The 20,440-nt window shown below is 47.2% G+C and overlaps 1 protein-coding gene across 1 annotated transcript; it reads right to left on the bottom strand.

Moving 5' to 3' along the window:
• Positions 1-3: 3 nt before the first annotated feature.
• LOC121572676 (GON-4-like protein) lies at positions 4-20,410 on the bottom strand. Its single transcript, XM_045222308.1, is given in 38 exon segments — positions 4-608; positions 725-827; positions 918-949; positions 951-1,143; positions 1,174-1,249; positions 3,183-3,405; positions 3,508-3,618; positions 3,708-3,838; positions 3,841-4,003; positions 4,080-4,223; positions 4,465-4,662; positions 4,828-4,878; positions 4,880-4,992; positions 5,144-5,411; positions 5,600-5,761; positions 6,136-6,690; positions 6,786-6,858; positions 6,932-7,743; positions 7,858-7,974; positions 8,115-8,265; positions 8,493-8,646; positions 8,855-9,047; positions 9,287-9,373; positions 9,580-9,799; positions 12,771-12,892; positions 12,982-13,022; positions 13,149-13,250; positions 15,646-15,853; positions 16,546-16,722; positions 16,974-17,090; positions 17,196-17,294; positions 17,454-17,504; positions 17,598-17,648; positions 17,795-17,869; positions 17,980-18,209; positions 19,154-19,246; positions 19,507-19,764; positions 20,308-20,410. Coding segments are annotated over 37 exon segments (5,874 nt in total). The 5' UTR covers positions 19,565-19,764; positions 20,308-20,410; the 3' UTR covers positions 4-488.
• Positions 20,411-20,440: the final 30 nt, after the last annotated feature.

Here is a 20,440-nt window from a genome sequence, read left to right as displayed (position 1 = left end):
GCAAACGGATAAATTACGTTTATTTTGTATCAAATATAAAACTCTTATACAGGTATTATTACCGTGCATATTTCCCATATTGTGCCATACATGCACAAATCAGGGAATTGAAAAAAAGTATACAAAACATGTACATTCTTGGACATGCCGAATTGTGTATTTATAAACTTTTGCTACACTAAGAGACTATGTTCCCTTGTCCCTCAGTAGTGCATTTGAGTGATAACTTTTAGACAAAGGTTGTATTTCTTTCAATGAATTAGTAATGTACAGTTTCACAGTGGCCACTGTTGCTTCAGCTCAGTGAAGGCTCAGGTGATTCTGATATGAGTTTATTAACAGCGTTTATATCCCCTCAATGTTGCTTCCAGATTTCCCCAGCCTTGAACTGGTTTGTGGAATAGTTTTTATGTGGTATGAATATACTGCAGTCATGTGTAGAAGTGTCTGAACTTGGTTCTGCCCTTTTTGGGTTAGTTCTGTCCAGTTCAGTCCTGCTCCTCGTCTGTGACTATCTGCTGTTCAGTGGCCACAGCTTCGTCCTCTAAGTTGACCTGGCGGGCAGCGGTGTGGAACAGGCACATCAGGTCCCGAAACCGCTGAGACACCTGGACAAGAGAGAGGTAAAGGAGTCTGTGGACTAGGGTTCATTTCACAAGCCAATAATTTAACAAGTGCATTACTGTTGGATCTTTTATAGTTTGTTACAAAAAACAATCTTCACCTCATTGGGTGTCTTATTGCCAAGTTGGGTGGAAATTGCCTGGAAAGTACTCCGATTGGCACCTTGCTGCTGACAGGTGGTTAGAATGACACGGTCAGCCTCCCTGTAACCCAAAGAGGATTATCACTCTTTAACAAAAACCTTTTAAAAACATTAAACAAAGACCAAACATTTTCAGGCTTGTCTCTCTCACCTTGTCCAGAGTATGACCTTTCTCCCCACTGGCAGTGAGGGAGATGTTTTTAGCACACACAGGGGGATCGGAAGGGGGGCTGGGACAAGGCTGCAGGGGGGTCAGGGGGTTCTCCATCTCCCCGCTAAGGGGTGTTGGGGGGCCATTTAGACACCCCCGAGCCTTCTCCATCCCCCTTACTCTTCTTTGGCGAGGGGCTGTGTTCTCTCTCCCCATCGCTTCCATTCTTCCTCATCCTCCTCAATTTCGTCATCTTCCTCTTCCTCTTCCTCTCCTCAGGGAGGGGGAGTGAGCCTTCCCAGGACCCTCCCATGAAGGGGCTCCTTGCTCTTCTGAAAAGCATAATGGTTGTTTATCTGCAACGTGTGAAAAAGTTTAAAAGGGGGGCTGAATTCCTGATTTGGCCCTAGTTTTTCAGCTTCACTCTGCCTGTTTTTGAGAATTTGGCAGTACGTCCAATCGGCCATCACCACCAACGTGTATTGCGTTGTGTGGGCAAGCGGTTTGCTGATGTCAAAATTGTGAACAGAGTGCCCTATGGTGGCAGTGGGGTTATGGCAATTTGAATGCACAGAGATACTGTGACGAGATCCTGAGGCCCATTGTCGTGCCATTCATCCGACGCCATCACCTCATGTTTCAGCATGATAATGCACGGCCCCATGTTGCAAGGATCTGTACACAATTCCTGGCAGCTGAAAATGTCCCATTTCTTCAATGGCCTGCATACTCACCAGACATGTCACCCACTGAGCATGTTTGGGATGCTCTGAATCGACGTGTACAACAGCGTGTTCCAGCTCCCGCCAATATCCAGCCATTTCACACAGCCATTGAAGAGGAGTGGGACAACATTCCACAGGCCACAACCAACAGCCTAATCAACTCTATGCGAAGGAGATGTGTGGCGCTGCATGAAGCAAATGGTGGTCACACCAGATACTGACTGGTTTTCTGTTCCAAGCCCCTAACTTTTAAAAAATAGGTATCTGTGACCAACAGATGCATATCTGTATTCCCAGTCATGTGAAATCCATAGATTAGGGCCTAATGAATTTATTTCAATCCTTATATGAACTGTAACTCAGTAAAATCTTTGAAATTGTTGCATGTTGCGTTAATATTTTTGTTCAGTATAGATAACTTGACCAGGTCTTGTGTCTTGAAGTCGTCTAGGCTAGCTAGTGCTAGCAAACTTATTTCACTATTTAACTTCGCCGGCATGGTGTGCGACTGTGGCAAAGTTGGTTTGACATTGAATAGCCTCTCTGGGGCTAGTCAGGGACAGTCAATGAATTACACAATGGAAATGGGACAATATTTTAACGTTGTACATCTTTTAGTTGTCTCATTAAATGCTTCCAATATTTGTATACCCAATTCTAAAATGTATAGTTGGTTTGAGGTTAAGTCATAGAAATATGGCACCATTGACATGTAAAAATGTTGTCCCGTGTACAATGTGACATTTACTCATGGTCCCCAACTAGCCCCATAGTGATATTGAATGTCAAACCAAATTGACCATAGGCATTACAATCAGGTCGCCTGCAGCTGCTCCGAATTGATGATTACTTGGGTGCTACCAGCTGTCGGCAGGATTGAAATAAACCCAAACCAAGGAAAACAGTACCCTTCATTCTGTGACATACAATTTGTTCCTATCATCTAGCAAATCTCAGTTTTGGACAAGACTGACTTTATGACTCATATCGATGCCACATAAAAAAACTTCTCCCCAATTTCGATCTTGTCTCATCGCTGCAACTCCCCAACGGGCTCGGGAGGCGAAGGTCGAAACATCACCCGCCCGCTTAACCCGGAAGCCAGCCGCACCAATGTGTCAGAGGAAACACCATTCAACTGATGACCGAGGTCAGCCTGCAGGCACCCGGCCCACTACAAGGGCGCGATGAGCCAAGTAAAGCCCCCCTGGCCAAACCCTCCCCTAACCCGGACGACGCTGGGCCAATTGTGCGCCGCCCAATGGTACTCCCGATCACGGCAGGTTGTGATACAGCCCGGGATCGAACCCAGGTCTGTAGTGACGCCTCTAGTACTGCGATACAGTGCCTTAGAACCACTGCGCCACTCGGAGGCCCACGAAGTTGCTTTTTAGGGGCAGTCGCTCTTTAAAGTTTTGCATTCTATAGGTAACATACAATGTTTTTCAGCCGTTACTTATGTAGATCGGTTTTACTTTAGTTGCTTTTAACCAAATAATGACAACATTAATTCACACAGCAAAGGAAGTGCAATTCTTACCAGAATGTGGACTGTTGGCCCCACTGTCGACTTCATCTTTTACTTCAGCGTCCACCTCTTGCTCCTCCTCTTTATCTTCCTCCCTCTCCTCCTCTTTCTCGTCTTCCCTCTCTTCCTCCCTCTCCTCCCTGCCTGTCTCAGTGTGGAGGTCAGCAGTGGGGCTGGTTGCCGTGGGGTACAAGGGGTCAAGGCTCTTCATTGCCCTGGAGACGCCATCAGAGGCCTGAGAGAAGACCGCATGTCACATCTTCTGTCATCTCCATAACTCTCACTCATTTTATTCACAGACAGTTTAGAACAACAAAACACTAGACTATGAGGCTACCTTGTTGCCGTGGCAGCGAGAGCATCCTTTCCTCTTGTGTCTGCGAAGCTTGGCATCATGGCTGGCACCATGACAGAGGCAGAAGCAGTCCTTTTCTGGCCAACCACATTCCTGTGAAGGAAGACAACCAGCCAAATCAGAATCATAATTGCAAATGCAATTAGAAATCAACTAACTACACCGTCCACATTTCATCAAACCTTGTAGATGCCATGAGAACCGATCTTCCTCCTCCGGCTGCGACTGGTCATTGGTGGAATCTCTTCTTCCTCTAGATCAGGGAGGGTCACTTCTTCAAAACCACCACTTGCCCCTCCCCCTGACCCCAACCAACACCCTCGCCTCCGTCTATTCCGCCCCCTGCCTCCTCCAGCCAACAAGCCTCCTCAAACTGCCCTGGACGGGCTGAGGGTGGGCGGAGCTCGTCAAAGAATACCCAGAATTCCCCTTGCAAGTGGGTGTGGCCTTTCAGGAGGGAGGACATCTGTGCTTTAAGCTGTAGAAAGCAGAGGTGGATTACATTGGTTTACTGTGGTGACAACTAATGTGAATGGTGTAGAATACTGACATACCTCCTCTATGCTGGCAGGACTGAGGCCAGGTCCCCCCTGCAGAGCACGTACGATTTTCTGGTAGTGAGACATGTTTTCCCCAAAACTAATCTCCAGCTGCCTCAGGAAGCGTCGACTGCGCTCAAATGCCTGCTGCTCCTCAAACTGGACAGGACAGAAAACATCACATAGTTGAAGAGTATTAATGGCTTTTCAGCAGTTAGAACTTTGCAGATTCACTACAATGTATTCGGCTACATGAAAAATAATAAAATGTTTGTTCTACATAATTATATTTATATATGAACGTTCTGTTACATTGGGCCTGAACCTTAATAAGTACCTGAATAAGCATCTATGAAAATATCCAATATGAAGTGATAAGCGGCTGTGATGTCATCCTTACCAGGCCACACTCCAAAGCCTGCTCCGGGAGGAGGAAGGCAGCAAAGTCTCTGAGGAGGTCTGGCCATTCCCCCAGGACAGGACGGAGCTGGGCGAAGAGCTCCACTGCGCTGCGCCCCTCACCCAGCTGCTCAAACTCATATAGCAGCCCCAAGAACTCCTCCACCTTACCAGGTACATCCTGAAGGGCTTCCCGCACCTGAAGGAGGAAGATGGGGTCAAGGGTTAAAGTTGACCTTTTTTGTTTTATTGGATAACTGCTACTAATGCTATGCAACTTGTTTTGAAGTATGTCATTTCGAGTATGCTACCCGAGATCCAAAATCCACTATACAAAAAACACCAAATCCATTTTTGTCCTTACCCTGTTGAGGTAGGCCTGTGCAAAGGCGATGTCCTTGCTCTCTCTGAGTGGGGTCGTTGTCTAGAATGTGGTCGTCATAGAGCAGCAGCAGCTTGGACGTGTCCTTACTGTCTCGCTCTGGACGACGACTACGCCTCAGACTGCGAGGAGGAGGCCTGCCTCGCCCTGAGGGTACCCAACCACAGGAAAAGAGAGAAGATACAAAACAAGGATTATACATTAGTACTCATATGGAACTGAATACTTAGTAGACCATTTCTGAGAACATGAAAACATTTTGTAGTGGGTCTCCATCACCCCTAGACCTGAGACTGACCTCTGCCGCGTCCAGCTCCCTTCCCACTGGCTCTGGGGGTTCCCTCCCCAGGGGGCACGTCCTCCTCTCCAGGGACCTTACTGACCCTGCCGTCCCCAGACTCAAGCTCCTCCCCCTTGGTGGGCCCCTCCTCCTCCTCAGAGTTCTCCTCCTGGGAGTTCTGGGAGACGGGGGAGTTGGGTGAGGTGGGGGAGTTTGGAGAGTTGTCCTCCTCAGAGTCACAAAGCCTCCCCTCTGAGGCCAGCCATGTCAGCTTCTTCATGGTCTCCTGTGGGATGGATGGTGGGCGACTGTTAGCAGGCTTATGGAGAACTAATGAAGAGAATATTCATAACTTTCTAGATATATTAAGGTAGAATGTTGTAAAAATAGGAAAATTAGCTAGCTGTCTGAACACGTAACCTTATGCTACTTTCATGCCAAAAAAAGTCAGACTTAAACTTTTAAATAATGTACCTGCAGCTCGGGCACTGAGAGAACAGACTCCTCTGAGGCTGATGACATCACTTCCTCTTCATCTTCATCCTGAGTAAGGTCATCAAAGTCCTCCTCTTCCTCCTCCTCCCCTTGCCTCTCCTGCTCTCCATCCCCGTCTTTCTCTCCATCCTTCTCTCCTCCTCCGTTCTGTCCTCCATCTCTTTCTCCCGCTCCCTCCCCCTCTCCACTTCCCTTTCCATCTCCACCATGCTCTCCGTTTCTCTCCCTACCTCCATTTCTCTCCTCCTCTCCTCCACTGTCTCCTTCTCTTTGGTCACCCTCTTCTCCATCACTCATCTCTCCTCCTCCAGTTTGTTCCTGTGCTACAGTCCTTCCACTCAGCATGCCCATGCCATGCACACCACACTCTCCCTCCTCTTCTTCCCATCGCTCATCCTCTTCACCACAATTTCCCTCAGGTGGTATGTCAGGTCTGTGCGTTGATGTAGCTGCCATGCACCACCTTTCTAACCCCACCTCTCTCCTCTCTTCTCCCCCTATCCTCTTCCACCCCCATCCTCCCCTTCCTCCATCTCACCAACCATCATTCTCTCCAGGGCATCAGCATGGCTTTCCAGGCTGGAGCAGGGGCTCCCAGAGGACGACTCAGAAAGTGTCAGGAGAGGACCCTCCACATCCCCCCATCCCTCCTTCTCCCCATCTTCCCGTAATCCCTCCACCAATCGGTGCAGCTGCTCCTCTAAACTCGACCCGGGAGCGTCTCCGCTGGTCAGAACACTGTCGCTGGGCAACCGGACACTCAGTGCTTGCTGGTAGCCCTGGGTGCCATTAGGTAAAGTGGTGAGTGGCGAGAGGCAGGAAGGTATGCCATTCGTTAACCCAGTAATATTGAGTTGGGGTGCAGGCGACAGACCAAAAGGAAGGCTTTCAGACCGGTGAAACCCATTCTCTGAAGCAGTGGATGACACGGACCCGTTTGAGACCAGGCAGTTTTTAGGCACCCAAAGCATTTGAGTAGAACCATGGGCCGCAGTTTGTACCAGTACATACTGGTCATTCTTAGGGGGTGAGAGGCTCTGGATGATTGACGGAGACATAATGGCATGGAGCTGCTAGACTGGAGTGTAACAGCATCTGTATTTGTAGCATTCGGAGTGTATCCAGACAGGTTCTGGGAGTAGGTTAAGGATGGGTCAAACCCAACTTCATCTTTGACCTCTGCATGGATTGGTTGCCCCCAGTCGCTGTTCTGATTGTCCAGGGAGGGGTTCATAGAGCTGGTTTTGATGATAAGAGGAGGAGAGGGCGTGTGAGAGAAGAACACGGGGCTAGACTTGCGCTGGAGCCTGCTATCCAGGGGGTGTGGGGGGATAGTTCAGGGAAACTTCCAAGCTGGGTGGGGCAGCTAGGAGGGGCCTGGACAGAGTACGGGCGAGAGCTGCTCTGGTCTTAGCCTGAGTGTCCTGGTGGGAAGGGGTGGAGCGTGAGGGCCGCTTGGCCAATCTTGGAGCAGCACAGGCACGACGGGCAGAGTTAGTGACCAATGAGGGAGTACCACCATTCTCTGCTGGAAGAGCAAACAGGGGGGATGGGGGTGATGGCTTTGGGGTAGCTGGCTTGATGGGCAGCAGATTGCGAAGCGGAGCCCGGTAGGGTGTTTTTTTCTCTGTTTGATTGGGCCTCGTTTGCATCACACACGCTGTGACCACACCCTGACCAAAGAGGGGGACTCCCATTGGGATGGAGGGTGAGACCTGGACCAATGGCACTGCTCTATGGGCAGGAGTGACAGGAGCCTGGGACAATGGCAGGGCCCTTCGGATTGGAGTGCTGGGGGCCTTGGCCAATAGGATGACCCCTTGCGAGGGGATAGGTCCAGGAACATGAGGCAGAAAGCGGAGTGTATCTGGCGGGGCTTTGGCTAGGGGCGGAAGGGGGGCAGAACGGGTGAAAGCGTAGAAGGGACGAGGTTTGGGGGCGCTGGCTGGGCGCTCGCCTTTGTAGTTCATGCAGGGGTGTAGGCGCAGAGTGACATTTCTAGGGAGAGATGGGGGATATCGCGTCCCATTGGGGAAGGTGTAAGGGGGTGCTGGAGGAGGCGGAGGTATTCTGGATGGCTTATTATACTCCATCACCACCCTGTGGATGAATGGTAGACTCTTCTATAGAGGAGAAACAATTTACATAGGAATTAGTACCTATTAGTAGTAATAGGGAAGTAAAATGGAGAATGACACATTTTCTAATACTGATAGTGGTGGTGGTGAGTTTTGTACCAGTAGCCAGTTGGGCATGACGGACATCTCTCTCTCCACTGGGGGGCGCTCCTCCCCTGGCATCACCTTGCCACAGGTCTCCTGCATGGCAGGAACTATGTTGTGCTGACAGTACAACTGAGAGAGAAGAAAATAACAGATAAAGCTCTATCTTTCCCATGGTTTCATGGTCCACCCAACATGGCAATAGGTGGTTACATCAAGGCATGATCAAAACATTAAGACTGATAAGTATCAATGAGTTGTGAGGTCCACACCTTGATAGTGTTGTCAGATGCCTTGGGGCCACACAGCTCCTTGACACGGGAGCGTAGCTGGTCCTGCTTCTTGGTACGGATGAGGTAGCGACACATGAGCTGGTAGGGGAGCTCTGTCTGGCTGAAGTGCTTCAGCCCCAGTACAATGAGTCTGGAACAAAAATCCACATTGTGAGTAAATATCTAGTTTTTAGTCTAACATTCAAACATGCAAGGAGGAATTTGATGCTTGGTTGTAGCAGTAAAGATGACATAGGTCCTCATAGTTCCAACTATGTCGGTGAAAGGTCAATGAACGGTTTTGGAGCTAGCTAGAGAGACAGACCCTCTCATTTCAGGACGTGCAGCATGTGTAAATGTGTGTGAGTGCACGTGTACCTGTCCTCTCCGCGTGTGTAGAAGTTGTTCTTGGCGCGTGGGGGGTGCAGTGCGGGGTCCAGGCTGCAGTGGGGCAGGAGCTCTGGGTAGAGGAAGACGGAGCGGGTGGCGAACAGCCAGGCCGTCTCAGCAGACAGCAGAGGGTATGTACGCACTGCAGGGACAACCACAACATCAGGCAATTCACTAAACCCACCCTCTGACACATATAGATAACACCAAACAGCTACACACACAGGCTATCAATACCATTTACAAAGACACTATCTTTAGTACATACAGTACAGACAATTCAGACACTCACGTCTTTACATTACATATGAACTACACACATACACACACTAGACCTCCCTGTTCATTACCATTGTTAGAGTGTGTTTGAGGCCTGGCTGGGGGGGTTGGAGGAGAAGGAGCAGATTGTGAGACAGAGCTCTCCTGCTCCTGGACCAGAGACAGTGCCCCCTGGAGGTTACAGGCCCTGAAGATGCTGCTGAAGCCTGGGTCCCGGACTGACCTGATCGCCTCCTCACGCTGGGCAAACGACTGGAGCTCCTCCTGGGTGGGGGGCACACAGAGAGAGGGATGAGGAGATGGAGGGAAGGAATGGAAGACTAAGACTTGAGAAGGGTGGAGAGAGAGCGGGAGGGAAGGCAACAGGGAGAGAGGGGAGAATGGAGAGGAAAGAGAGAGAAACAAGACAGAGAGAGAGAGAAGAAAGAAAGGTGAGAGAGAGGGAGGGAGCATGAGAGAGGAGAGCAAGACAGACAGAGAGAGAGACTGCCTCAGTAACTCACCAGGTATTGTTTGGTGGTGTGGGCCTTGTGGTGCAGGGCCTCCACAGGGCTGCACAGCAGGTGTACCTGGGTCAGCAGCTGGATGTGCTGAACAGAGAGACAAAACAGACAAGGGGGTCAGTGAGTCTACCCAGTGTCATGTGTCAATATTTCAACAATTAGAGAGGAATTAACATTATTGGTGTCAATTATTGGTGTCAATAATAAGGCAACTTAAAAATCTAATGTTATATTCCACCAACTTCACTTCCTCAGTTCTTTTAAAATGAGGTTTTACGAGCGAGCCTGCCTACCTGTTGGACTTGCTGCTGCAGCTGTAGTTTCTGGGTGTGGTCGAGCATGAGGGCGGGGCAGGGCAGAGGTGGCAGCAGCACCATGGGGGGTGATCCCGTGACGACGGGGGTGGAACGGCCAGAGGTCTCCTGGAGGGCTCTCCGCTGCTGCAGAGCCTCCATCTGCTCCCTCACAGTACGCCGCCTCTCTGTTAGCATGTTAGCCAGTGGCTCCTGAAACCTGCAGAGATCAGAACGCAGGGGTCAGGAAGGGGAATAATAATCATATTGATGACATAATAATAATTTCAACTTTTATAGCACTATTCATTGCATTAATAATCTCTAAGTGCTTAAACAACAAAAAAGACAAGCAATTTAGAATAGGATCATTCATGAGATGGAAGGTCATGAGTAGGGTGGGGAAAGTTCATGGCTTGAATGGTCATCGGAGGAAGGTGGTCATAAGGGAAGAGCAAGCAAAGATCGCAGGCAGGCAGCACGGTGTCATCAAGGTGTCTCGCTGTCCCTGCTGTCTGTGTGGCTTCTCCATAGTAGGGCTCGGATGAAGTTTGAGCTCAGCTACTGCAGTTCATGGACTCCGTAGTAACGTTAGGTGTAGCTAGCTAGCTCACTACTACCAAAATGAAGTACCCATTGGGTGAATCTACAACAGTCATGTGGCGCCAGAAAGCACACCACATTTCAATAACAATTTAAGAGTAGCCTTGTAGGGAGTAGTCCTCCCTACGATCCTCATCACTGCACACCTCTGCTGTGCCGTCTTGTTTCAGGCTTCTCACCATCCCCAACCTCTGGACACTGGCTGGCATTCGATTATGGTCATTTAGCAGACGTTATCCCAAAAAATAATCGGTACATGTGTCCCATGGGACTGAAGACACACTTGACTGGAATTATACTGAACGAAAATATAAACTCAACATGCAACAATTTCAAAGATTTTACTGAGTTCCAGTTCATAGAAGGAAATTAGTCAATTGAAATAAATTAATTAGGCCCTAATCTATGGATTTCACATGACTGGGCAGGGCTCCCCCCACTGGGGAGCCAGGCCCAGCCAATCAGAATATGTTTTTCCCAAAAAAAAAGGGCTTTATTACAGTCAGAAATACTCCTCAGTTTCATCAGCTGTCCGAGTAGCTGGTCACATATTATCCTGCAGGTGAAGAAGCCAGATGTAGAGTTCCTGCGCTGGCGTGGTTACACGTGGTTTGCGGTTGTGAGGCCGGTCATACTGCCAAATTCTATAAAATGACGTTGGAGGCAGCTTATGGTGGAGAAATGAACATTCAATTCACTTTCTCTTCCTGCAGTCAGCATGCCAATTGCACGCTCCCTCAAAACTTGAGACATCTGTGGCATTGTGTTGTGTGACAAAACTGCACATTTTAGAGAGGCCTTTTACTGTCCCAAGCACAAGGTGCACCTGTGTAATGATCATGCTGTTTAATCAGCTTCTTGATATGCCATACCTGTCAGGAGTATCGTGGCAAAGGAGAAATGCTCACTAACAGGGATGTAAACACATTTGTGCAGACAATTTGAGAGACATAAGCTTTTTGTGCATATGGAACATTTCTGGGATCTATTATTTCAGCTCATGAAACATTGGACCAAAACTTTGAAATGTTGCGTTTATATTTTTGTTCAGTTTGGATTATGAAATATACTGCTTAAAAAAGGCTCTACAGTCTACGCAACGAATCCGACGGAGGTTCGTTTGCATAGCTCTCTACGTACTTTTGTGCGGCTGAACTTTTGGCACGCGACGAAAGCGTAGCTCCGCTTGCGTAGACTGAAATCACTGTGGAGAGACTTAACACTCTCTACACACCTCCATTATCCTCTTCTACTTTTCCTAACGTTGCTGAGTCATTAGTGGTAGCACTGTCACAGAGCCCAGACTCCACACAGTGTGGAAAGACCTGTCTTCCCCACGTCATACTGCAGCGTTAACATTTAGAGACACCCATTACAGCCAGGACCAGGACACAGTAACGTGTGTAACAGGTGTGTGTGTACGTGTGTGGAGGGTTGCTGGAAGGAAGTAAAGCGCTCTCTGCTCCCGTCAGTTCAGAGAAGTGGCCTGAAAACGGCACGTCGCACACACAGAAACCTCTCAACAGACGCACAGTTCAAACATCAAAGTGGGCACAGGTGCCAACCATCTACTGAACACCTGGCGCACTGGGAGTGTGTGAGAGACACAAAGTGAGTTTGTTAGCGGTGTGTGTGTGTGTCTTTTGTTAGTAAGTGTGAGTTGCTGTAGCTCCAATGTGAGTCCTGTGTGTTAGTGTGGATTGTAGCTCTACTGTGTGTTCTGTCCACCTCCTGACACTTCAGAGGAAGAGAAAACACCAGAGCATTTCTCTGCCTCCCTACCCAAGCAGATACAGCACCCCTCTGCTGCTCTGTCCCGAAGGGAGGCCTTGGTGTGTGTGTGTACGTCATTTCAAGTAATTCCTAGAATGTCATAGATGGATAGGCTCAAACGCATGGGCGGCTGCAGTCACGTATCCTGCAGTTGTTCATAACACATACGACAGATGGCCAACTTGGCTCACCAACCAGCACAAAGTCAACAAGAGGAGGACCGCGTGTGTGTGTGTGTGTAGAAAAAGGAAGCAAGGGTGAGCTAAACTGTCACACATTCACATCCATTAAGTGCTGGGATAGATAGCACCGTTGACTCAAGGAGGACCAGGAAACAATGGATTATATGGCTCATCATAACGCTATTTTATGAAACATAAGCGCATCTCAAAAGTCTAGTTGCTTCCTCTTGTTGTTTGCACTGCATTAAAAGCTCAATATCACTATTAATATGGGGTACTGGGTTGGTGGACCAACTCAGTGACCTTGTGGTTAGTGTCCACCCTGAGATTGGAAGGTTGGGGAGTTCGATTCCCGGCCGAGTCATACCAAAGACTGTAAAAATGGGACCCAATGCGCATCTGCTTGGCACTCAGCATTAAGGAGATAGATTGGGGGTAAGGCCCTGCGATAGACTAGCGTCCTGTCCAGGGGGTCTACTTGTACATCAAGCTGCCTCATGCTACAGAAACAGGAGATCTGCTCCTACGAGCTGTTCCGGCTCAAGGCTACTTACTTACTGGGTTTGCGGTACACTTTTTGAAAGGCCTTTCTTTCCTGAGAGAAATAGGGAGAGGGTTAGGGTGGAATCATACCGAATAGCTTGTGGAACGTTGAATTGAGGAGCGCTCGGGGGTGGAGCTGCTTTCTCCCTCTCTTCATCTTCTTCTTGCCCATCGTCATCCTGCCCATTCACTATTAGCTCATCATCCTGGAACTAAAGGGGTTAAAAGACAGTGAGATTCAGAAAAAGAAAATATTATTGAAAAGAGAGACTTGCAGATATGATCCCATAATCCTCCTCACCGTCTCGAAAAGCTCCTCCAATAGCTCGTTCACTTCCTTTTCTGAAAGAGAGGGAGAAAGGAAATAGGTTGGTTTATTTTTTTCCTTAAATTAAACAAATGGAATTTACCAGGCCCCCATATATCTGTGGTTAGGATTGATGTATGGAAACATTATGAGAGACTCACTGGTGATGCGTACAGCCCGGTCGTTCCTGTAGTCCTCTCGGTCAGGCTCATCCAGATCCTCCAGGAAATTATACTCTGGGTCATCATCATCATCACCCTCTTCTGCGAGAGAAAAGAGAAGGCGGAGGTAGCGAGAGACACAGAGAAACATTTATTTTAAACTGTTTAAAAGTTAAGAAAGATACAGTGCCTTGCAAAAGTATTCATCCCCGCTTGGCGTTTTTCCTATTTTGTTGCATTACAACCTGTAATTTAAATTAATTTTTATTTGGATTTCATGTAATGGACATACACAAAATAGTCCAAATTGGTGAAGTGAAATGAAAAACAATAACTTATTTCAAACAATTCTAAAAAATAAATAGCGGAAAAGTGGTGCGTGCATATGTATTCACACCCTTTGCTATGAAGCCCCTAAATAAGATCTGGTGCAACCAATTACCTTCAGAAGTCACATAATTAGTTAAATAAAGTCCACCTGTGTGCAATCTAAGTGTCACATGATCTCAGTATATATACACCTGTTCTGAAAGGCCCCAGTGTCTGCAACACTTTTTTTTTTTTTTTTTACATTTTAGTCATTTAGCAGACGCTCTTATCCAGAGCGACTTACATCAGCAATTAGGGTTAAGTGCCTTGCTTAAGGGCACATCGACAGATTTTTCACCTAGTCGGCTCGGGGATTAGAACCAGCGACCTTTCGGTTACTGGCACAACGCTCTTACCCACTAAGCTACCTGCCGCTAAGCAAGGGGCACCACCAAGCAAGCGGCACCTTGAAGACCAAGGAGCTCTCCAAACAGGTCAGGGACAAAGTTGTGGAGAAGTACAGATCAGGGTTGGGTTATAACAAAATATCCAGAAACTTTGAAATCACACGGAGCACCATTAAATCCATTATTTAAAAAATGGAAAGAATATGGCACCACAACAAACCTGCCAAGAGAGGGCCGCCCACCAAAACTCACAGACCAGGCAAGTAGGGAATTAATCAGAGGCAACAAAGAGACCAAAGATAACCCTGAAGGAGCTGCAAAGCTCCACAGTGGAGATTGGAGTATCTGTCCATAGGACCACTTTAAGCCGTACACTCCACAGAGCTGGGCTTTACGGAAAAGTGGCCAGAAAAAAGTAAGCAAAAATGTTTGGTGTTCGCCAAAAGGCATGTGGGAGACTCCCCAAACATATGGAAGAAGGTACACTGGTCAGATGAGACTAAAATTGAGCTTTTTGGCCATCAAGGAAAACACTATGTCTGGCACAAACCCAACACCTCATCACCCTGAGAACACCATCCCCACAGTGAAGCATGGTGGTGGCAGCATCATGCTGTGGGGATGTTTTTCCCATCGGCAGTGACTGTGAAACTGGTCAGAATTGAAGGAATGATGGATTGCACTAAATACAGGTAAATTTCTTTAGTAAACCATCTTCAGTCTTCCAGAGATTTGAGACTGGGCCGGAGGTTCTCCTTCCAGCAGGACAATGACCCTAAGCATACTGCTAAAGCAAAACTCGAGTGGTTTAAGGGGAAACATTTAAATGTCTTGGAATGGCCTAGTCAAAGCCCAGACCTCAATCCAATTCAGAATCTGTGGAATGACTTGAAGATTGCTTTACACCAGGGGAACCCATCCAACTTGAAGGAGCTGGAGCAGTTCTGCCTTGAAGAATGGGCAAAAATCCCAGTGGCTAGATGTGCCAAGCTTATAGAGACATACCCCAAGAGACTTGCGGCTGTAATTGCTGCAAAGGGTGGCTCTACAAAGTATTGACTTTGGGGGGGGGGGGGTGAATAGTAATGCACGCTCAAGTTCTGTTTTTTTGTCTTGTTTCTTGTTGTTTCACAAGAAAATATATTTTGCATCTTCAAAGTGATAGGCATGTTGTGTAAATCAAATGATACAAACCCCCCAAAAAAACAATTTTAATTCCATGTTGTAAGGCAACAAAATAGGAAAAATGCCAAGGGGGGTGAATACTTTCGCAAGCCACTGTATATGCCCTAAGGGTAAAAGGGCTGTCAACACACAACCATAGCCATAACCAGTGAAGAAGAAGTGAGCGAGATGAGGCAGAGGGAGGCAGAGCGGGGAGAGACAAACAGGAGGAGAGCAGAAGTGGGGGAAAGGTCAAAATGAGCAAAACATGACAGAGCAAACAGACCGAGAGCAATTAAACCGGCAATACACACACACACCTCCCGTAAAACACGTGTACACACACAGGTTAAATGCAGCCCCATCTGTCTCCGTCTGCCTGCTTGACACTTTTCAGTGTTTGGAGGAGTGCCAACTTCTTTGTGTATTTCACTAATAAAGTATTTGCTCCCAAAAACTGAATCCATGGCCCATTTTTGAGAATGATGTGTTCCATACGCAACAGCGTAAAATCCTATTGCATCGGTTTCTACATGATTGGACCATTCCATTTCTATAGTACATCGCCCATCCTTGATCCCTCCTCTCTGCCATCATCCCTTTCTTTGACTCCTAACCTTCATTCTCCATGTCGGATGTCATGAGGCCCTGCAGCCACTCGCTCCAGTCGCGGTCCTCCAGGGCCAAGCTGTAGTCGTACATGTCAGGCGTGATGTCAGGGGCATGTAGCTCCGCCTCCAGCTTGCCCAGGGGCACGTTCCTCAGGGTCCGTTTGGAGCGGGTACGACACGCCACCAGGCTAGACCCTGCACCTCCAGTCAGAGGCTGGAAACAGAGAGATGGAACCAATGAAGAAACAGACACATTGATCCTGATATGGCTGAATAGTCTCCTGATAAGAGTCAGGTGATTTCCTAGTATAGCTGAATAGTCTGCTAGTATTCACGGGTTGTAAAGTTCATCACAATTTTGTTTTGAACGTTCTCGAGGACTGATGCCCGAATGAACGTTCTACTCAATGCATTGTCAATGGCGGTGATGAAGATGCCATCAAAAGTGCATTACAGTGGCCTGAAAACACGATGACATTTCAAAAGGAGGCAAATAATTAGTAGGAAAACCTTTTGTCATAATTGTGATGTCGCCAGATTGACTTTAGATGCAGTATAACTTTAGCTAGCTAGCCAAGATTGAGGGGACAGCACTGAATTTTTGCTAGCTATTTTTGACGAACTTTTCTAGCTAATGGCAACATTGCCCATTAGTAAGTTTGACGACATCATAATGATGGAAAAGTCATTTGGACTAATTATTTTCCTACTTTAGCGCTGTCATCCTATGTCCAAGCCACTGTAGTGTAATTTAGACTAAACAGGCAATTAGCCCCCGTCCAAAATGACTGGGCATCAGTTCGGGCACCAATATGGCTGCGGCGTCTGTATAACGTTCATAACAATGGCAACGACGTGCCCACGTGACGGAAGTGCAATCCATTAATAGTTTAACAGTTTCAGTACCTGGAAGGGTTCGGTGCAGATGGGGCTGAGTTCCAGCTCTTCCTCCACTGCATGAAGCTTCTCCAGGAAGGTACAGTCTTGGGCCCTTAGGGGTCGTGAGGGGCCAGTGGAGGACGGGGGCGGAGGGGGCCCCATAGGAACAGTATCCACCCTCAGATGTCTGGGCTGCCTTGGCTTCTAAACATAAACCAAGACCAACATTACAGTTAACTCTTACTCATCCAGTGCACATTGTAAATATTAACTCCGTCAGTTAACTCTGACCCTGTATATAGAATGTTTACTTACTTTCTTGTGTTCTTATTTCTATTTCTTGTGTGTTTTTGTTCTACCTTGTGTTACATTTAGTATTATATTTCACTGTACTAATTTTTTATTTTCTTTCGATAACTTTCAAAAAGTTCAAATGCAGTGGTGCGGTGTGTTACCTGTCTGGGACTGTCAAATCTGTCCTCCTCACACTCAGAGTGTCCAGGGGTCCTGGGCCGCGCCCCTCGGGCACATCGTGGGGACGAGGCTGTGCTGTCCACGTCGCTCCAAAACGTCTGAAACAACAAAGTCACAGGCATGACATCTTAGTCATATAGCACACACTTTTGATGGAACAAAAATGAATTGACTAACGGAGCAGAGATGGAGCTTTTCCTCACCTCCTCTGCAGTCTCATCCTCCTCATCCTCATCGGGGCAGTACTCTTCATCAGAGGAGTCCTCCTCCTCCTCCAGAGGGATGTCAACAAACTGAGGGGGCTGGGGAGAGGGGGAAGTAGGGCGCGAGATGAAAGCGGGAAAGAGCGAAACAGAGATAGACAAAGCAACAGACTACACACAATAGTGAGGAGTAATAAAGGACTTTGCTACCAGAAAATATTTGACATGACACTAGCGCTATGTGAGACAGGGACATACCTTCACTTCAAGGGCCCTTCTGATAGGAGAAATATTCCAGGTGGGGATGCCCTGCAAGAGAAGAGGAAGCCGCTTTAGACTATTGAGATGCACCCAGGAAAAAATATTAAAAGGTTGCTGCAAGTTGTGTTACTGGACACTCACCACCCCCTTTTCTACCACCTCCTTCAGTCTGGAGCGGGTCATCTTGGGCTCCTGAGGGAAGCAAATAGAAGATAAAAACAACATTGAATTCAGGAAGAGGAGAGAGAAATTATTAAAAACATGCAACTCCCAAGTGATATTAGCAACCAATTTCTGAGTTGTACTGTCAGTATTACTTGCTGTATGTTGACACTCACAAATAGGGGTAGGTCCTGCGTCTCCTGGATGGCTGCTTTCATCATGGCCACTACATGCTCGTTGGTTATCACCTCCTGAGGGCAACATTCACAAGTGTCAGTCATACATTTTTAACACTAACATTAGTACTTGGCAGTTAGTATTAACCCCTCTTTTGCCTGGATTGAGACTCAAGCTAACTCACGTGGAGAATGGTCCGGACATTGACCGAGGTCAAGTTGTGTTGCTGTGACTTCCTCTCCAGATCCATATCCAGCTGCTCAAACTCATCCTCCTCGCTGTCACTGGATGAATCTTCCGACGACCTTTTTCCATCCACGGAGTGTCCCTCATCCTGCCCATTGTCTAAAGCGCTCTTCATTTTTGAGCTGCTCTTCCTCGTCATCAGCCTCTGGCCCCCACAATCCTCTCCATCTTCAGACAGAAGTAAGTAATGAATTTGTGCAATCACAGAAACATGAAATCCAATTCTCATACACTACAAATCTGATTCAGTGTTTCCAAAATGGTGGGTATGTCCACTTCCTATAGAGCAGGGATGAGCAACTTTGATGGGGGTGGGGGCCACAAAAAAATCTGAACTCCTCAGTGGCTCGCGGGTCTGCGTACCAACATCCATACCCACACATGCAGTCAGAGCAGGCCCTACCCTTTTGGGGACACTAAGTGACATTTTGTTGGGAGCAAAACATTTTAGCGGCCCCCCACTTGACAGCGGAGAGAGATAATTTCCTGCAATTCCACACATTTTGCCAAGGGGTGTGAAAGCATTTTGCCAAGGGGTTTGAAAGCAAGTTTGCTGCAATTCTACATATTTTGTCATGGGGCGGAGAGAAGATTGAGCAATTTAATAACTCATTTCATGCAATTAAAAAAAAATGCCATGGGGCAGAGAACAAATTGCAGTTTTATAGCTAATTTCCTGCAATTTCCCCAGGTTGTTAATTTGACCATTACATGTTTGTCATTTAGCAGACGCTCTTATCCAGAGCCACTTACAGTTAGTGAGTGCATACTCCATACTGCCCCCCATCACTTCCAGGGTAGTGTTCGATCCCCCACCATACGTAAAAATTATGCACAACTGTATCACTTTGATTTTCATATTATATTACCACCTGTGGGATCCACCCTATCAGGCCATATTACTACAAGTTTAATCTCTAATTTACCAGTCTATTTGCTGACATGGCTATTGAGGGACTGTCAGTGACTACTCATATACTTCTATGCACAACCATTTCAAAGGGACTTTTGTATTCAACTATTCAAAATAAAATGTTTTGGGGGGGGGGTTGTTTTTGGAAATTGGTCTTGTCTATTTGGCGTGTCACAAGAAGCAGAGTTGAGAAGCTCACCTAAGGTGATTACCAGGCCCAGTCCTGTGTCCTCTTCCTCTGCCTCGAAGGGGCTGGGAGATCGCTGACAATCCTCCCCATTCATAAGCTGGCCTGCAGCAGACACAAAACAAACAAAGATTTAACAATGAGAAATTCCCCACCAACCAGCCAAGTACAGGTATTCAGACTGATGAATACTCCATGAGATAGGAGTTGATCACATTCCCACCACCAAAGCATGTAAAACCAATGAAATTCCCCTGCACACAAACTCCCACATCCCTTCATATCTCTGCAACACACACTATGTGTTACTTGTCATTCCTCCCTCTAGTTCTCCATTCCCCCTTCCCTTTCTCATCCCTCCATACCTGAAGCAACAGGCTTCTGCTTGAACCTGGGAGAGTGTCCTCCTTGGTGACAGCCCATCTGGGACCGTCATCCCAGAGCCCTTTCCCTTAGCTGGGGTGGGTATGGAGATATGTCTGTTAACAGAGAGAGTGCAGAGTGGACCACCATTGGAGATCTGGGGGGCACAGGTTGTCTCATCCCTCTTTAAGGCTTTAGAACGCATGGGCCGTGGTTCTGGGGTGCTCGATTTGCGTTTCTGGCCTTTCATGCTTCGAGGCCTGAAAGAACACCACAACAGCTTAACGTTACAGTTACATGAGGGGGTCTAACGTTAGCAGACTGTAAAATGTACTTTGTTATAGAATAAGACAATTGGATGAAATATTTGCAGTAGTTACTAGCGAGACAAAATTAATATAGCCGAGTAAGACAGCTAGCTGTGTCCCATTTGTGTGCAATCCAAGCTACTATCTAGTTAGCTGTTATTAGCTAGCCAAGTTAGCAGGCTAGTTGTGCCACTTTCTCGGTTGCGCTGAGGTTAGAGTACAAAAAACACAACCAAGTCAACACAGATATATAAAACATTTCTTAGTAGCTAAAATAATCTTATGATACAAGTCACGCTAATGACCCTGATGTAGTTGTTTGGTAACGTTAGTTAGCTTGTGTTGTTGTTATTAGCTTGCTAGCTAACTCTAACGACTTATATTTGTGAAGAAGTAACCTTGTGTGTTTGTGTGTCTCGAAACTGGACGCCCGACTTTTCTAGGTTGTCAGTACATTGACCTTTCAAATGTAGTAACTTTATTGGTATCACTTACCCGCAAATCGGCATTTCGTGCCATGAGAAGCTAGCGAGCTAAGCAAATATCCAAATAATTTACAGCGCCCTTTCCCGCGTGTCACACATGTAATCCATCCCCAGTTAATTTTCCAATAGCGTTACAGATCCTA

The sequence above is a fragment of the Coregonus clupeaformis genome, chromosome 8 (genome assembly GCF_020615455.1).
Source record: "Coregonus clupeaformis isolate EN_2021a chromosome 8, ASM2061545v1, whole genome shotgun sequence".
Lineage (NCBI taxonomy): Eukaryota > Metazoa > Chordata > Actinopteri > Salmoniformes > Salmonidae > Coregonus > Coregonus clupeaformis.
This window is presented reverse-complemented; position numbering and strand designations above follow the sequence as displayed.